Source organism: Vipera berus (genome assembly GCF_964194415.1).
Source record: "Vipera berus genome assembly, chromosome: 1".
NCBI lineage: Eukaryota > Metazoa > Chordata > Lepidosauria > Squamata > Viperidae > Vipera > Vipera berus.
Window position 1 is genome coordinate 140,278,642 of NC_138202.1, and position 19,744 is coordinate 140,298,385.

General features: G+C 37.0%; 1 protein-coding gene across 1 annotated transcript in view; it reads right to left on the reverse strand.

Annotated features, from left to right (window-relative positions):
- Positions 1-19,744, reverse strand: part of VWDE (von Willebrand factor D and EGF domains) — a gene marked incomplete at its 5' end in the record, with an annotated part of 228,776 nt that overhangs the window by 106,505 nt on the left and 102,527 nt on the right. Inside the window, 3 exons of the mRNA XM_081339263.1 lie at positions 8,191-8,355; positions 10,005-10,157; positions 14,502-14,639. Coding sequence (XP_081195389.1) covers positions 8,191-8,355; positions 10,005-10,157; positions 14,502-14,639 — 456 coding nt within the window. The remainder of the gene's footprint in view (positions 1-8,190; positions 8,356-10,004; positions 10,158-14,501; positions 14,640-19,744) is intronic.

Here is a 19,744-nt window from a genome sequence, read left to right on the forward strand (position 1 = left end):
AATTTTGGGCTCAATTGTGGTTGCAAGTCAAAGACTATCAGTATTCTAAATTGTGATTACTTCAAAAGTAATAATGATTTCTATTATCCTATTAGCAAACATGGATTCCACTCAGATTTTCTTAAAGCAATCTTGCATACTTTCAGTTACTTTCTCTCATAATCTTAGGTTATCAGTTTTATCTATTTTATATTGTTTTTGTGTGTGAGAGTTTCTACAATACACATTCAGCTAGGTCAGATTGTCCTAATCTTTAGTTCCCTTTCCTTTCACTTCACCCGCTATCAGTTCTGAAAACTCTCTGGTCTGAGTTTTCCTGGCAGGAATAAGTAATGTAATAGTAATTACATTGTACTAAGCATGGGCTGTCTTTGAAGATGGTGTAAAAGAGGGCCTGACAACTGGAACTAACAGATTCAAGTTGTGGCCATTACACTGGCTTTCAGTTTGCTTCCAGATCCAGTTCAAAGTGTTTGTTACCCCCTTAAAAACCTTATTTACTGGCATTCAACTGAGTCAGGGATCATTTTTTTCTACCCACCCCATGTGATCGAGGAGAGGGTCCCTATCCTCTGCCCTTCGAATGCTCTGCCTTTCCCAAGGTTAGGAATGACCCTAACTTTCCACTGTTTACGAAAGCTTTAGAAAAGTAATTACTTTGCAAGACATATGAGTCATGATCGGAGAATAGTCTGGGTTAGTAAGATTTTGTTTTTAATGCTTTTGCTTTGAGTCCTTTGTTGAATTAGTTTGTTTATTTATAAATAAATCCTGGAGATCTGGTAGGTAGGTAAAATATGTATTCCAGTTGTATTTTTTTATATCAAAATGATTTATACCAGGCAAAAATGAAAGCAAATTTGATATAGGTATAAATTTCAGGAGGTTCCAGAAGTGCTATTAGTAATATTCCTAACTATATGCAGAACTGCAAATGATTTCCCCATCTCTGAGACACTGTGCACTTATTTGGTTTACAACTTGTTGTGTTCCATCTTCATTCATGGAGATGAGACAACTCCGTGGATGAACTATAACAATGGCCTTAAATAATAAAGCATGTGAGCAATCTACTGTATTTTAATCTTTTTTCTTCTTTATGTTGGAATGGAAATAAAAGAAATGGATGGTTGGCTGTACAAGATTAATGCCAGGCAAGTATAGATAAGTTGTGCCTATTTAAAGGATCTGGGATCCATATAACCAAAGAATAATCAAAGAAAAACGAGGAGTGATTTCAGATAACCAGATTTCCTGATATCATATTCAGTTTAGCCTTCCATAAATACCATCCTGGTCTAAAATCTGGTTATTTTGTGTGCCATTAAGGGTCCCTGTTCACAACTGTAATATTGGATAGAATCCTTTAAGTTATTGTTGTAAAGAAAACACAGAACTCATCACATTTATGGGCTGCTGTTTAAAAAATACAAAATGGTATAACAATGTGATCACATAAAGCTGATATGCTTGCTATTTTCTTTACATACTATCTCACCTAATAACCAACAAAGTTATTAGGAAAGGGTACAATGTGCTGCAGATGTTACAACTGAATATAAATATTATTCAAGGCCTGTTCAAATTGGCCTTTTCCTCCTGATTTTATAGCTTGGAAATCACAGGTCTTGTGTCGCTGAGCTACTTTGCTGGCTAATATATCATCTGGATCTGAAGAGCATAATGAATTCTATATTGATGGACTGTATGAATCAGCTAGGTCAGAAATAATTTATCTTTTCCATTATCTAAAATATTCTTCCCATCTTATCTACCTTTGGGTTTTATATCTGGGTCACTGAATACTCTGTAAAAAAAACTTATCTAGCTTTTTTTCCTTTCTTTTTTTTTAAGTATCTGAATTTTAGTAGCTGTTGCCTAGGCAGAGATAAATTAATTTTAAGTGGGATAAATTAAATTTAACCTGAAAGTGAGGATGATTTGTGGTAATTTTTTCCAGATAGAATTATTACTTATAGATAGAAGTGGATTTGGAATTTTGCATTTTAGATAGAAAAACTATTATTTCTATCACCACCACATCCTTCCTTCCTTCCTTCCTTCCTTCCTTCCTTCCTTCCTTCCTTCCTTCCTTCCTTCCTTCCTTCCTTCCTTCCTTCCTTCCTTCCTTCCTTCCTTCCTTCCTTCTTTCCTTCCTTCTCCTTCTTTCTTTCTTTCTTTCTTTCTTTCTTTCTTTCTTTCTTTCTTTCTTTCTTTCTTCCTTTTTTTCACAGAAGTGCCTTTAAGTATGTAATAAAGCACTCAGATTCTCCTGGTTTTAAAAGATAGCAAGACAGGTTTTTTTTAGATTTATTCTAATTTCAGAGAGGAAAAATCACAACAAGTAGATGCATTTTCTCGTTGTGTTTGTGCATTTTTCTTATAAAGTTGAAATTTGGAGTTGCACATATAAGCCAAATGATATGTCCCCCTCACCAATGACCTATGGTAAATTTTGAATCACATGAAGAAATGAGGACCACTCTAGCCACAATCACTGATACAAAGAATATCGTAATTAACTATCTTCACCTCCCCTCTTTTCTACACACTTGAAAACAAACTAGGAAAAATATCCCAGGATACCCAATCTATAGCTTTATTGCTGCTTGCATACCTAAACAATACTGTTATCTCCAGCATTAGTTTAGATCATTCTCTGGAAATAGTTGCATGTTAAAACCTGAAACCAAACGTAATTCACAGCTATGTGCCTCAAAGCCTTGTTCACAGTAGCACCCCAGAGTCAGGTAACACTGGGAATATAGGTTCAGATAACAACGGCTAGTTAATATCTACAGTATTTGCTACTGTAATTTTGTCCACCCACCTTGCTGCTAGTCATCCCTTCTGTTTCCATTCATCTTTCCCAGCTTTATAGACTTCTCCAGAGAGCTAGGTCGTTGCATAATGTGTCTAAAATAGGATAACGTGAGCCTGGTCATTTGTGCTTTGAGTGAGAGCTCTAGGTCGATTTGTTCTGTGCTGTCTCACTTGGGCAGCGGGGAGAGGGGGGGAAAATGTTCCTGAAAGTGATGAGCAGAGAAAGCCGGTAGTATATGCCAAGAGTTAATCTCTCATCCCAGACTAATTTCCTAGCAGCAGTGCAAATGGGACAGGTGACAGTTTGGCTCTTACTAAATAAACCCAGACAAGTCCTATATTTTCAGTCCTCCAATAGCTAGCGCCCACCATGGGATGGAAACTACAGCTTGATGACCACTTGATCTGCTCTGACTTCTAAGGCTTCCAGATGACCTCCTGGTAGCTGGAATGCATTTATAGCACTCCAGAGACACCAGGTACCAGCAGCAATGCTGTAGGTGACTGGAGGCTGATGGCAATGTGTTTGCTGGGTCTGAGCTTCTGAGCAGGGATGCTGGGTGCTAATTCTAGATTTCACTGAAGAAACTACACTCAGGAAATGTCCCAAAGGTGCTTTTTCCCAAAGACAACTGGACTTTCTTGGTTGTTCTTTGAAAACGTTATAGAACTGAATAGAACCAAAGACACTTCTTGGCTGAGAAGTGAAACATTTTCAAAGAAAGAAAAAATCCAAGGAAGTCCAGCTGCCTTTTGGAAAAAGCACCTTTGGGACAACCATGAGCCAAATGACTGAGAATCTCTATAGGTAAAGGTAAAGGTTCCCCCGCACATGCGTGCTAGTCATTTCAAACTCTAGGGGCCGATGCTCATCTCCGTTTCAAAGGCGAAGAGCCAGCGCTTGTCCGAGGACATCTCCGTGGTCATGTGGCTGGCATGACTAGATGCCAAGGGCACACAGAACGCTGTTACCTTCCCACCATAAAAAGGTAAAGGTAAAGGTAAAGATTCCCCCGCACACGCGTGCTAGTCATTTCCAACTCTAGGGGCCAGTGCTCATCTCCGTTTCAAAGCCCAAGAGCCAGCGCTTGTCCGAGGACGTCTCCATAGTCATGTGGCCGGCATGACTAGACACCAAAGGCGCACAGAACGCTGCTACCTTCCCACCGTAGTGGTCCCTATTTTTCTACTTGCATTTTTATGTGCTTTCAAACTGCTAGGTTGTCAGAAGCTGGGACGAGTAACAGGCGCTCACTCTGTTATGCGGCACTCGGGATTCGACCCGCCAAACTGCCGACCTTCTGATTGACAAGCTCAGCGTCCTAACCCACTGAGCCACCACGTCCCTTCTTCCCACCATAGTGGTCCCTATTTTTCTACTTGTGTTTTTATGTGCTTTTGAACTGCTAGGTGGGCAGAAGCTGGGATGAGTAACAGGCGCTCACTCTGTTATGCGGCACTCGGGATTCAACCTGCCAAACTGCCGACCTTCTGATCGACAAGCTCAGTGTCTTAACCCACTGAGCCACCGCGTCCCTCAGAATCTCTATAGACACTTAAAAATGTGTTCAGAGCTTGAAAAAGAAATGATATTTTTAAATCAGGTTTGTGGAAGGGCAATCTCTGCCTGGTTTTCCCCATGACCAATCGCTCCCAGTCTCCCAGCAAAAGTGCACATCATGTGTCAAGCAGGCTGGAAATGAAGCCCTATTATGAGAGTTTTAAAAAGAAAAAGATGCATATAACAAACGGGGATGCTTATGATTTATATTCTTCTTCCTTGCCCTACATGGCTGACTAAATCAGTCAGAGGAGGTTTCGTTTAGGTATGTAAAGAGCAAGGTAATTGTTTAAATAATGGAACTTAGCCCAAATTATGATTTAGTGAATGCAGTGCTATTTCAGTTTCACCTACTTGGGACAAAACAGATGATAGATTAAACAGATCAATACTAGACCAACAATCAAGAAGCAAACACTACCCCAATCAAGGAACCATCAACTCAGACAAGCAAGCTAACAGTAAATAACAGCCTAATCAAGGAACCACCAAAAAATACTCCCACCGACCTTGACAGGGTAAGCCATTATTATATAAAAAGTAAGCAAACCCTGCTCCCTTCTAGCACTGATGATGTTACCTAGTTTGGTAATGAAACGTCTGAAGAACACCACCAAGGTCAGAGAGCGCCAAGAACCCCATAGAGTATACAGACTCTGTATGCAATATGGCTTCAGACCCCGTTTATGTTCTGAAACATCCCTGGTTGCCCTTTTTGCTGATTTTTATGAAGAACTACATAAGAAAGAATATGTTCTTGTTGGTGCACTGATTTATGAGTAGCATTTGATAACATCAAATATGGCATTATTTAGGACTACTTGTGTAGGACAGATCTGGGGATGCTAAATTACAGTGATTCAAACTGTCCCTTCGAATCAGTTTGAGAAAGATGTTTGATGCCTTGGCTTTTTGTTTATTGCACCTTGTGAGCATTTGTTTTACACTCTATTTTTATCTATATAAAATATCAGGGATTAAGGATGCATTCCCATTAATCTTCATATGTAGCATGGAAGACTATTTCTCTTTTACTTCCCCGACCCAAAAACAAACAAACAAAAAACCTTGTTCAGATTTTGAAACACTGCTTGAAAGTATCAACAGAGATATAAACCAGGTAAGATAGAGGAGACACAGGCATCTGGTATAAATCACAATGACACCACAATATGCATTCCCCTCACCCCTTGACCCTGAGATGAACTGGGATGCTTTATCAATTTCTAGAATGCATTTTATAATTGATGTTAAATATGGTAAGCTGTTCTGAATGGTATATAAGCACTAGAAGGAAGATATAAATATTCATACAATACATAAATCTGCATTCACTCCATCATGGAGAATGAAGAAATGCAAATTGCAGTTCCAAATGATTGTATTTATGTCTGCTAGTGACAATTTTTCTGTCCTTTGCAGCTTTACTCCATATACTATATGATAACAAGAGGAATGACTTCATGGAATTTTCCCCCCTGCTTAAATAGATAAATGTTTCTATTTCTAGGGGGAAAAGCATACATTATAGAAGAGTGTCCATCTGAATGATTTGTTTTATTAGCTGTATGTATGAGTCATAATCTTATCTCTGAGCAAAAAAATAAAAATAAAAATTCCCCAGGAAACATTGACAGAATCACTGAGTCTCAGTTTTTTTGAAGCCCTAACTTTCCATTTTGTCAAGAGTTTAATTAATATGGCAAAATGACATTAATCTTGATGCACGCTGAAGCAGCAGGAGCGAGTGTTGCCTTTCCAAAATAATTAAACTGTATAGCAAGAAATGAAAGAAGGGAATCTAACTTGAGTAATTATATAAATCCTTCCCCTGAATTCTCAGTAAATAAATTAAGGGTTCTTTGATGAAGTTGTTTTAGGCATAACTTGACAGGAAAGGTGACTAAATTCTGTCTATCTTTCAAGAACTGGGAAGAAAGATTAAAAAAAATAAAGCTGGGAAAACAAAATTGTTTGGCTCCGTCTTTCAGTTCACTCATTTTGATTCCTCCAGTCTACAATTATTGGAAGACTTCTCTTCGGCATTCTATTCATTCTCCACATTCAAAGATCAGTAGAAGATTTGATGTTTGGAAACTCCTAAAGGCAGGCTTTATGTAACATACTACTGAGAGGTTGAGTGCTTTAATTACAAGTTGCTCTCTGCCATTCTTCACTTATGGATGGGTGACATTGGTAAAGTTATAGCCTGAAGAAGTATAAGCAAGTAGAAAGGAAGTTTGATAATGGCAAAAGCAGTGAGTTTTTCCTTGGCTTTTAAAGAAATGAGTTACTCCACATTTGCAATTTTGCATGGAGTATTTCTGCGCAGGTTTCAATTCAAAATGCTTTAGGAAAAGTTAACTAGAGGTGTATTGTGTTCCAGCATTCTGCATGCTTTGAAAATGATTTGGAGGAACAGCTTTAGAACTTGCATTGGCCCTGCACTTCTTTGCAATTCATTAAAGCAGACCTTTTTCCAGGTGTCTGCATAAGCTTAAAAGAGATCTAGTTGTTCAACTCATTATATTTAATGTGACTGCTAAAGCAGCCATATATTTCTTCAGACTCTCCAGAAAACTGAAAAAGAATGAGGTGCTTTAGAAAAAACAGATTTTTTCCCCTTGCATAAGATTGGGAGAAGTTCAAGTTCATTCTCAAAGCTTGCACTGTGCTATGATTTTCATTCTGTGGGTTTATATTCCACAAATAAGGACACAAAAGCATCATTACTAGGATGAGAAATAATAGTAAAGATCCATCAAATACAAACAATATGCTTGTTGTTTCATCTAGAAGGACTAGATCGAATATCTTTAGGCAGGAGTAGAGCATCTGTAGCATCTCAGATATTGCTGAACAACTTTACCTATGGTGATTGAGAATTTAGTAACATTTGAAAGCCAGATGTTTCTCTGAATTTGTTACAGAAGGATAGATTTCAGCTGAACAGTAGGAGAAACATTTGGATAGTAAATAAGAATTCAATAATTGAATTAGTTACATGAGAGGTAGGAACTGTGAATTTGTGAATGTTGTCGCCTTTTAATTTTGCATCAAGTGAGAGTTTGGTCTCAATGCCCTAGAACACAGGTGTCAAACTTGCCACATCACATGACATGTCGTGACATATCACAACTTTTTTTGCATTGCTGGAGCTGGGGTGGGCGCGGCCTCCATATGATGCAACCGGCCTGCAGGCTGGCAGTTTGACACCCCTGCCCTAGAGGTTTTCCCTTAAATTCTACAACTCATTTTCTTCAGTTTGAGACTGTATTCCTTGAACAAAATGGAATTGTTTTCAAATACCAAGTTGTTTCAATACTGATGTAGCAGTTTTTGAACCCTTCTAATTTGGGACCTACATACCATATAAAATAACAGTCACTGTATTTCTACAGGGCTTAAAACAGAAAAACAATTGTCTTTTCTAACTTAAAAGCAGTCACTGATCCCATCCTGGTGGAATATTCTGCTCCCCAAAATCCATATGGCTCCCACACTATCTTTTCAAAGAACTACAAAGATCTGGTTTCTGGAGAGCCAAGGTATGAATTATTTTAATTATTCAATTATTTTAATCCTGATATGTAGTTTTGTCATTCCTTGTGCTTCTACTATCATTGTTACTCTAGAGATAGGTAGGTAGTACTGGGCTATAAACAAAACAGTTGATGAAGTATGAATAGTTTCTTATCTTTTTCCTGATATAATAAAATGATTATGATGTTGTATTAAAATATATTGACAAATTAATTATCTAGTTTAGTTCTACAGCTCTGATACTCCAAGTGAAAGAAAGGTACCTGATCTAGAAGCCTTTGTGCAGATTCGTCCATTCCCATTTAGACCTACTGGACATCGGCCACAGAAGTATCCAGTCTTTGGAGGTTTGCGGTCAATACACAATACTCCAGGAAAACAAGGTCTATTAGCACAGTTAGTAAGAGATGGTAGAACTCCTGCATGACCTGAAGGAATATCCAAAACCATTCCTAATATTAAACTATTAATTATAAAAAAATAATTTAAAAATAAAACAGGGAGCAAATATCAACCCTGGCTAATCCTTTTATTCTTTCAAAACATAATTAATACTAGATGTCCTCAAATTGCATAAGAAAACCCTAAAGGCACCACATATCAAACCAGCTGTTTCTCATTAAGGCAAGATTTATTAGCCCTCTAATTAGATGGTGTAAAGTTTAGAATTCAAAAGTGTGTGGCATTTATCAGGGATGAAGTTGACTTTTCTTCACTGCTAGGAACACCTCCTAGGTGGAGAAATTTCATTAGTCAGGGGGCAAACTACATATTTCTCTGCAGGATTATATAATGAAGTCCCAGAGGCTTCCTCTCCTTTGTGAGGCATCTACTGGAAGAGTTGTTTTGCAATAGAGAAGAAAGAGTAGAGTAAGTCATGCTAACTCAACTCCTTCTTGCCTGATGCTTTCTCCTTTAAACTTGCTCACTCTGCTTTTACCGTAAAGTGTTGCTGTGGAATCACCCAGAGGGGCATACAATGCATTAACCCGTAGTATAATTTGTTTGCCTTTTAGTTTATCTGTTGTTTGTACCCTGACTTTATGATGTATAAATTAAGGCTATGGCTTAGTGTCATGCAAAACTATCCAAATATGATTTATTAATTAAATTAAAGTTAACCAAACCATGACCTAGTAATTGTGTGAATCCAGCTAGTGATTCAGAGAAAAAAAATGTTATCAGGATAAGATGCTATTTATTTTCCCTCTTTTCCCATTTCAGTGGCTAATTTACAAAAAAGAAGAATTCATTGGGGCTTTATTATATGCAGATAATTACTCGGTTCGTACACTGTGTTCAATTATGAATACGCCCACAACTGACCGGATTCATAGATCATCTTAAACCATAAAATAGCTTACAAACTTAATTACTGGGTTCATACAATAAAAAAGCAAGTAAGTTGCATTTTTGCTTACTGCAATGTGCAAAGCCAGCCAGTGTAAGATGTACATGATCTCACATACAACTGATTTCAAACAGACTACTTTCTGGGAAATAAGAATGGGAAAATGATGTTGTTCTGCTGGAAGATTTTCTAAATATTTTCTATTGTTCATAGTTGGAAACTAGATACTGCACTTTGTTTAACCTACAAGAGTGCTATTTATGACTCCAAAGAAGAAAGGAGAGGCATGCCCTATGACTCCAAAGCAAAGACTAAGGCAAATACTCCAACCACTGACAATGGGAATCTAGTGCAATTTCTTTTTCCTAATTGAGTTCTATACTAAATAGTTTATATTTCTTTAGTTAGTAGATATAATCAATCTAACAAGATGGGCACAATGCCAAGTGGAACTGAGCGAGGCAGGAATCTGCTCATTGCACAGCATCAACATTGCATCTTCTTGAAGAACTCTTTAGGAACCATGGTCACAACTAATTGTCTACTCTCCAACATAAGCTCTATCCATCTAATCTCCAAAGTACAAAGTTTCTTTATTTTTGTGCCATATTCAAACTCTCTCTGTTTAAGCTGATATGCAGTGGCTGCTTAGAAGAATCGTTTCACATAAGAGCTGATGGCTTGAAGCAGAACTCTTTGACACCCATCTAATTAGACTATACTTACCATGGACCTTGCTGGTATTAACATACTTAATTGCCGACAAAGTCCTTGCTTCTTGGCCTTTCTCAAGCTGTTTACTTTCACTTGTTTTCCATTCACCTCTGATATTATGATTATTAGTAATGAAGGCTTCTACTCTGTCAGCAAAGTCTTCAGCTGCAATGATAGAGAATGGAGGTGAAAAAGGCACCGCATTTGGTTTTGCTGTGATTGTTGATGGTGGTGAATGCTAACATCATATCACATTACCCTTCAGGTTAGTTATGCCCCAAGACAAAGAGATTGAATGAGTTAGCATCTGGGATTTCATTAGAACAGGATCTCATTTAATATCCACATATAGTGGAGGATCCAGAAGTAGAGGCAGACAATTCAAATGGCTTATAAAATAGTGGCATGTGTACATCTGGAGCAACGAGAATTCAGTTGACCAATTCTAAAAAAAAAAATCATGCTGGCTTGACTCCATCTGCCTACCTATGGATGATTGCCAAACTATACCACACCAACTCCGGGCAGCAGCTGGCTCAAGAAGAGTACGTTGGGCACTATTACTTAAAGTGCTCAAAGAAGTAAATCAACTAAATTGTCCATCGGAGACCATTTAAAATATTAATTTCCTCCAGCAAGTTACAGAATGAATATTCCACTTGGAGCTATGTTTCAAAGCAATTAACCACTGGCTAGCTTTATTGGAAAGGTATGTGCGAATATTTTAAGTCAAATGGAAGAAACTGTCAGTCCTGGTCATGCACTATACTTGAATTAGTAAAAGTTTTCAAGAACCCTGGGTAAATTATAGATAGAGGAGGAGATTCACTGTATATAGTTTACATAATATATCTTACATAGGCAAAAGAATTTCAATATTTTTCCCCATTCTGGCATGATGTGCATGTTATTTCATCAGTAAATCATGCAAGTTGTTATACAACGTTATGAGTTGAATAGCAGTTTTTAGATTAATCCCATCCTCAGGAAATTTCAGATCAGAATGAAGTACCAACCATAGCAGAAAAAGCACTACAATCTGATGAACAAAGACATGTAATTCTGATGCTACTGTGCTAAATCAAATCAAATTCTTGGGTGGGAAATATTGATTTTATAGCCCAATGCCTATTTTCTATTTTTTAGCAACAGAGCACAACTCCACATTCTCTTCTAATATCACTGCTTTGGAACCCTTAGCTACTGAAGTGTATATATTTCAGTGTTGTGTTGCATTCATATTCTGCAATCCTTGACTGATGAAAAGTTAATTATCTTTCTTTAAGACTGGCACCACCAAGTACAGGGGTATGTTAATTTTTGGAGCACATTTGGAATTTTGAGACTTTATGGTAGCTCCAGAGTTATCATGGGAATTTGCTAATGAACAACACAGCTACTATTCATGGACATGGTGAATCACTAAAGGCAGGTTAGTCTTTTAGATGCTGTCTAGAATCTTAACAGAGCCTTGGTAAAGACTTCTTAAGACTTTCCGGTAAATAAATATGATGTTACTGGTGCTTTGCTTTGCAGTTTGGCAACTTTCTTTTAATATCTTTTGTTTTAAAAAAGAGTCTCTTCAAAAACCAGATATGACAGGTCTGGTGGACAGTAATTCCTCAGCCCATAAATTCTACATTCCCTAGCTCCAACTTAACAAACAAGGACAACACGGTTTTTTTAGCTTCTTAGTGAAAAAAATGACAATATAGCATTGGATATGTCAGATAGAGCATAGAATTGGATTGGGAACCTTTCTACTTTTCCTGTAGCTTCATGACTTTCTAGCCTGCTATATAGTTTGCATAAAGGGACAAACTGTGGTTTAAATCAAAATGAGTTGATTGGTTGATTAAGCGTAAGAGGATCTTTTCCCAACTTTAAGCCAGGCATATAGAAGCAGGTATGGATCTCATACATCATATTTCAGAGCAGTAACTTTTCTTTTTTCCCCCCAATGTCACTGAACGTTGGCTATAAAAAAAGAATTTTGCAACCAATAACCACTTTCATTACTACTTTAAAGTAATTTAAATGAGTAGTGTACAACTGCTGTATCAGATGAAGCATTTTAAAATCCTGAGAGTGTGCAAATAAACAGTCACATTTTGGTTAAGGGCAGGATTTTACTTAAGCATTAATTGAATCTTCCTTTCTCCAGTCAGGCTTAACAGAATTAATTCACACAAGAGCACCAAAAACACTTCAAGGCAACCACAAATGTCCTGAAACAAGGCAAAGAGTCTAGAAAATAGTTTCTGTAAGGTAAAACTGTAAACCAAAGGAAGACTGAATCGATATAACAACAGACTGTTCATGTTTTCTACAATTTTTCAGCTCTAAGCCATCATTTTTTGTCTCCATACATAACCCGTTGTTTGTATAATGAACAAAAAGAAGAAGAGCAGGAGCAGAAATGCTCTTGGATAGTTCATTTAATTGTTTTCCACACTGAAGGTTAATAGTCAGGTATACATGAACAGAAAAAAACAGGGAATCAGGTGGTTACATCCTCAGGAGCATTCATAAATTATTTTATGCATAATGAAGCAAACGATTTATTGAACTTCCTCTGTAACACCAGCTTGGGATTCTCTGGGCATTTCTTTCCTTAAGGATGGGGTTAATCTAAAAAGTGCTGTTCGACTCACAAAGTTGTTTAACAACTTTTATTGATTTACTGAAGAAATAATAAACTTGCATTTAAGAGAAGCAACAATTAAAAACAAGGATAATGTAAAACAATCACGTTTAAAGTTTGGAAAGACTTTGAAAGACTCTAGAAGAAAACTTAGACGATACATTCAGAAATAGATTTTAATAAAAGAATGTGGGAAGGATAATGTCATGGCATCATTACCCAAGTTTAAGTTAACCAGCTAAATAGTACTGGGCTACACCAATGTTCTACTAACAGACTTCTACATAGAGACTAGGTCTTAGCCTTTCTGTCAGTTCCCATCTCAGGAACAGGATGACTGGAGGAGAATGCAAATGAATGTTAGATTCAGTAAATTGCTACTTATGTGCTATGTCTACATTTTCTCATGCCCCTCAGTGAAAGCATTAAATGTTCTTTGTATGCATAATCATATTGTAGAAAAGTGGATAGTGTTACTTGATATAGAATACAACATACTGAAAAATCTCTATTGCTTAGACAACTTATCAGGATAGCAGCACTATAGTTTTCATGCTACAAACATAAAAAATATGTTTCATAAACAAAACACATTTTGGGCAAAGTGTGTGGTTATCATGCCATATTATCTACTTCATTTCTGCAGTAGAATATCCTGGGCAAATAAGACAAATGAACACACCTGCACATTCAGAATATGCTTCAATTAATGCCAGTCCAGCATTTATCTTATTTTCAATTCAGTTCAAATTATATTATGCAAATTTCTTATTCAGCAAATTTTAATTAAAAAAACCTCCCCCTCTTTTTCTAGATGCATTTAAATATATCAGAGGTAATCCAGATATATATATGCACAAAGACACAAATACGAGGGCAATTTGGAAATAAACCTCCATTTGGTTATCAATGACAGACACTCGCAGATACAGAACGTTTATTATACACATTAGAAAACTACAACATTACATTACTTTTCGACATAATCGCCATTCAAATTGAAACACTTGTCATAATGTCTTACAAGGTTTGAAATTCCTTAGTAGTAGTCGCTCAGTGCCAAATCTGAACTGCTTCAAAAGTTCTTGGGTGCATTTAGCAGTGTGCAGGTTAGCAATACTGTGAATCAATGCCACATCAGAAGTGGTGCCATAGAAAATCCCACTAAATGTGAAGATGCTAAAGGAGTACTGCTTGTGAAGTTCATGGAATGTGGTTCAACCATCAGTTCAGATGTCTATTGCAAAACATTATGAAAACTCAAACGAGCCATCCATAACAAGCATCGGGGCATGCTGACTTTGGGTATGATGTTGGTTCACGATAATGCTCGCCTGCATTATTTTGATCACACACACACCCCAAAGCCCAGTTTTGGCTCCGAGTGACTACTACTAAGAAATTTCAAACTTTGTAAGCCTTTATGACAAGTGCCTCAATTTGAATGGTGATTATGTCGGAAAGTAATGTAATGTAGTTTTCGAATGTGTATAATCAAAGTTCTGTATCTGTGAGTGTCTTGTCATTGATAACCAAATGGAGATTTATTTCCAAATTGCCCATTTTTTTTATTTTAATTCCATTTATATCCCGCCCTTCTCCGAAGACTCAGGGCGGCTTACAAGCTTAGCAGTAGCCTTCATTCTATGTATATGCCTGCTTACCCCAATGGGCATTATTACAAAGTCAGCTTAATTGCCCCCAACAATCTGGGTCCTCATTTTACCTACCTCGGAAGGATGGAAGGCTGAGTCAACCTTGAGCAACCATGTATTATACTATTTTGGCTCATAAAATTTATTTTTAGGTTGAGCCCATTACGATTGTCTCCTTAATTATTGTAGGATCAATAACAAAATACTCACACTTGCAATTTCTACCATCACCTTTCATCCCAACAGGGCAGCTGCCACATTCAAAAGACCCCATGGTATTTGTGCAAGAGACATCAGGAAAACAAGCATTTGCTTCACATTCATTTATATCCTCTTGACAAGTATGCCCTATGGCAAAAATAAAGCTTAGGTTAATAAATAGAAAGATGTTGCTACTGCTGTTTAATCCTTTGCTTAAATCTTCATATACATTAGGTAGACTTCCCAGAAGTAGATTGGTGAAGATGTCGGTCATCTGTCATTGAAACCCCCAACAGATTCACCTGATGTTGTAGTTGTCTAATGCCTCTAGTGTACTGGTTCCCCAAATGTAGAACTGTGAATGTTAGCCACTAATATACTCTTGAAACTATCTTTCATTTTCCCCCCTCCAGGTATATGACATTTGTGCTGAAAATACTATTAGGAATTATGTAATTGTGGGCTACAAATTATTCCTCAGGTTTTAATATAAGTTTGATTGAAAGAAAGAAACAGCTGACAAAGCTTTCCATGATGTGAGCTATAGAAAACCAGGGCTTTTTTCCTCATAGAATGCCCAGAATGGAGTTCCGGCACCTTTTTTGGATGGAACCTTGTAGGGTAGGCAAGGCGGATTGTATGACATGTGTGAGTTCCGGCACCTTTTTCTTTTACAAAAAAAGCACTGTAGAAAACTATGTATGAACTACAGATCAAACACATAAGAAAGACAGAAAGCAGTTTGTTTGTTTTTGTTAACAAAGATAACTGCCCATCTCACCAGAAGTGACTTAGGGCAGCAAATAACAAGTAAAGAAAAACCACAATCTAAATATATATATATTATAAAAACAATAATTATAAAAATATAATTTGCAAAAGTTAAAGAATAATTAAAATGTGAAAGTATTATCTTAGGAATTATATGTTATGTGAAACTATTTTCTTAAGCAGTCACTGCATATCAACCTAAACAGGAAGAGTTTGAACGCAGCATATAAATAACTTTCAAAGAAAATTTCTACTGTATTGCTTAGGTAGGGGTATTTTATGTCTGAAGGCAGAGAAAAGTATAGCAATCACATATTATGCATAGTAAAACCTTAAAATATTGCTGGTTGTCTGTGACCCCCGCAAGACAGATGACATAAACTCAGTGGTGGGATTCAGCCAGTTCACACCACTTTGGCAGAACCGGTAGTTAGGTTTTCGTTGCCCAGGCCCAGAATGGACTTCTGGAAGCGGCATCACACAGAGAACCAGTTGTTCACTTATTTGAATCCCACCACTGCATAAACTGGTCTCAAGGCTCTTCCTAAACATTAACAGGGATGGAGCTAGCCTAACTTGGGGGTGGGGGGTGGGTGGAGAGAATAAGGCAAGCACCAAGGCAGGGAAGGTCCCTGACAGATCGTACCCCCATGTAGAGTGCTTTATACAGTAGTCCAAGCTGGAGGTGACTAGGGCCAAGGAGCTTTTACAATGAAAGTGCTTTTCTAAAACAAACAAACAAACAAACAAACAAACAAACAAAAAGAGACCACTTGGATTTCATTTGTTTTAGCAATGTATGATAGAGGATTGATTTTGCTCTAAGGGCTTCTTCAGATTGCCAGATTGTCCCATCAACAATGTGAGCTAGCCACTGTTTTTGGATGGTAGGAATGGACAATATTACCATATTATTTATATCTCACATTGATTACTTTGCAGAGGCGGAGGTTTACCTCAAATGAGTGATTAGGTTACCATGGTCCTAATCTTCTAAACCACCTCCATCGATAGTTCTGCAGTAGTAGTGCAGTAAATAGAATAGTTGCTTGGTATAGAGCAGGGGTAGGCAACCCTGGCTCTTTTATGACTCGTGGACTTCAACTCCCAGAATTCCTGAGTCAGCCGTGTGTGTGTGAATGTCTGTGTGTATGTGTTTTTCTTTACACAATATACTTTTTCACTTTTTTTTTAAAAAAAAGGTCCAGCAGTGTACTATGTCATAATTACTTTGTCAGTAATCTGTGCTTTTTAAAAATGTTTCTATTTTTTTAAATAATGAAGTTAAAAAAAGAAACTGACTTCATCAAAAGATTTTTTTTTATATAGAGGTAGTCCTCAGCTTACAAGCATTCCTTTAGCAATCGTTTGAAGTTACAATGGAATTTTTTAAAAAAGAGACCTATGACTGGTCCTCGCACTTATGACCATCACAATAATTTATATCACGTGATACAAATTTAGGCACTTGGCAACTGGCATGAGTTTGTGATAATTATATTTCTTATAATTATCATTATTGTCAATGTTAAATTTAATATATAATCCACTGTTTGAAAACCATTGATTCTTACAAGCAGAGAGGATTAATTATTGTTCTCCTTCTTCTATCAGCTCTCAAAATTATATAAAAACTATGAGCATATTCTATTTGCATTTCCCTTTCTTTATGTTAAAACACACACAAGGAAACACTACCTTTTGCATATAGTTATACGGCAGAAAAAGTTTAGCTCACTCTGAACAATTACTGAACAGATTGCTGCTTCAGTGAGGGACAGTGAGATAATTAAGAGGACTGAAGGAATATGAAAATATCTTTCTAGCCCATCACATATTTTCCTACAGAGCTTGGTATCTCAAGACAGACTACTATATTACATTTTCAAGTCCAGTGGGGACTCAGTCAAAATATCAACTTTTCCTGTGATAAACACTGAACAACCAAATGAACAGCATAGGCCGTATTCTACGTTGTAGGTAAATATTAGGAAAAACAGCATGTACAGCATGTACAGAGTGGAAAGGACTGCCTTGTTCTTTACAATGTGGAATATTTCTGGGTAGAAAATATTTGAAGAGGAAGACTTATTGAGACATCCACTTTATATCAAACTTCATTAAATGAAAAAGGAATCTTTTTTTCATCTTTGGTGAGTAAAAATCTTAGGAACAATGGATGAATTTAGTCTGGTAATAAAAGAATCTCTTCAATTTTATCTATTATCTCCCACAATATTTTTGCTAAAAGATAAGTCAAAGAACTTTGGGCTTTTAGTCTAAAAGGAAGTTTTAACAATGTTCTCAGAAGACAAGAAGATATTTAAATAAAACACCAAAAGTTTATTGAGCTTTACTAGGAAGAGTAGAAAATGATAGCAAGCCAGGTCATATGAGTACATGCACCTCTATTTAACCTTGAAGGCAGCAAGAATGTATGAAGGAATGTTGATTAAGGGAAACAAGTTTAACCCCCCCAAAAAATATACTGTGAAAATGCACATGCTCTTTTGGTCACCAATGCTTTCTCAATCAACATATACCACTGAAGCAATTCAATAAATTGTGTGTGGTTCTCACGAAGTGAAGAAGTGTTTTGATAAACATGGTTCACTGTGAAGCTTATGCTTTACATGTGTTAGTATTTGTGTTTTGCTACTGCCTCCTGTTCAGAAAAGATGGATAGAAACCATATGCTCTAAATACTTTGAATATCCAGAAATAGATTTGGAATGAGGTCTCAACAGGAGAACCTGTTTATGGAACTTTAAACCAGAAAAGATGAACTCTGGGCCTGTACTTTGCGTAAACATTTCCATTGCTCCTGCTCATTTTTTAATCTCTGCCATCTCCTTGTTCCCCCTGTGCACATCTGCAATTACTATCATCCTGTCAGTGACAGCAAAATGGGATTTAGAATACAGTGGTAGTTTTGCATGCACAACAGTGCTTCCTACACTTTTAGTAATGAGCTTCTCTAGGGATGATATTTAACGTGATCTCTGAAGAGCAAGTGTTTTGTTACTATCTGTTTGCTATCATTTGTAAAGGTGTGATGCCATAATGGTCTTGTCACTTGAGCAGTGCAGTGTTACCTGCTCATTAGATTATTGATAGTTTTCTGGGTAATTGAGACAAACATGACTTCAAGAAGCCTTATTGCTGTAACAGAATCTGCCCTGGAGTAAATTCATCTACCTCTCAGCTGGTTTTCAGCTCCACCTGCATATAATTTTTCACCTGCTATTAAAATACTGAATGAAATAGGAATGCCTTTCAATCATTTCTTTATTCCTCCCCGCATTTTCCTCATGTTTGCTATTTTCGGCTCAGGAAGCAGCTGCTGAAACAATGAATATTTTATTTAAATGAACTAGAAAAAGGAGAGTAATTGAAGCAGGTGTCTTTCTTTTTCTTAGCAGGCAATATCTTATCACTATGTTCATGTGGGTAAAGAAAACAAAATTAGCAGACTAGCATCCAACGAAAATGTTGGAAAGCAATTGCTTAAATTTAAGTTTATGGGAAAATAGTGATGGTTTTTAAAAATACTGCGGTGAAGAACTTCACACAATCTTACAGGATTTGATTATACTTTTGATTTGAAATAACTGCTTTCAGATTTGTGAATTAGGTGGTACTCAGCTTGGAGCAGAATATTGTGCCAATGTACTATTACCAACCATAGATCTTTGATAACTGCTCTATTACATCATCAGACTTGTGTTCCATTTGTGTTGGCCTGTAACATGGCACCCAACACAACCCCAATTTTAGTACCATTTTACTAATTTAGTGTTTCAAAAGAGCATGAGAGCTCTTGGTGGTCCTTACTTACTCCTACTTCTTCTAAAGACATTCTGAAGACAAATGAAGATACTGAATATGAGTCAGCATTGATCTACCATAGGGGTGTCAAACTGCTGGCTTGCAGGCTGGTTGCATCATATGGAGGCCGCGGCCACTCCAGCTCTGGCAATGCAAAAAAAGTCACAATACATTGTGACACGTCAGGTGATGCGGCGAGTTTGACACCCATGCTCTACGATATAATATGGAAGATGGAAGTTCCACTATTAATGTTTGGCAAAGAATTGGATTTCATGAACCAGATGGCTGGCTGGCTGGCTGGCTGGCTGGCTAGATCTATCTATCTATCTATCTATCTATCTATCTATCTATCTATCTATCTATCTATCTATCTATCTATCTATCTATCTATCTATCTATCTATCTAGTCCTTGACTTACAACAGTTTGTTTAGTGACTGTTTAAAGTTACAATGGCACTGAAAAAGTGAGTTACGATTGTTTTTCACAGTTATAACCTTTGCATCATCCCCATGATCATGTGATCAAAATTCAGATGCTTGGCAACTGGTTCATACTTATGACTGCTCCTATGTCCCAAGGTCATGTGATCACCTTTTGTGACCTTCTGACAAGCAGAGTCAATGGGGAAGCCAGATTAACTTAACAACC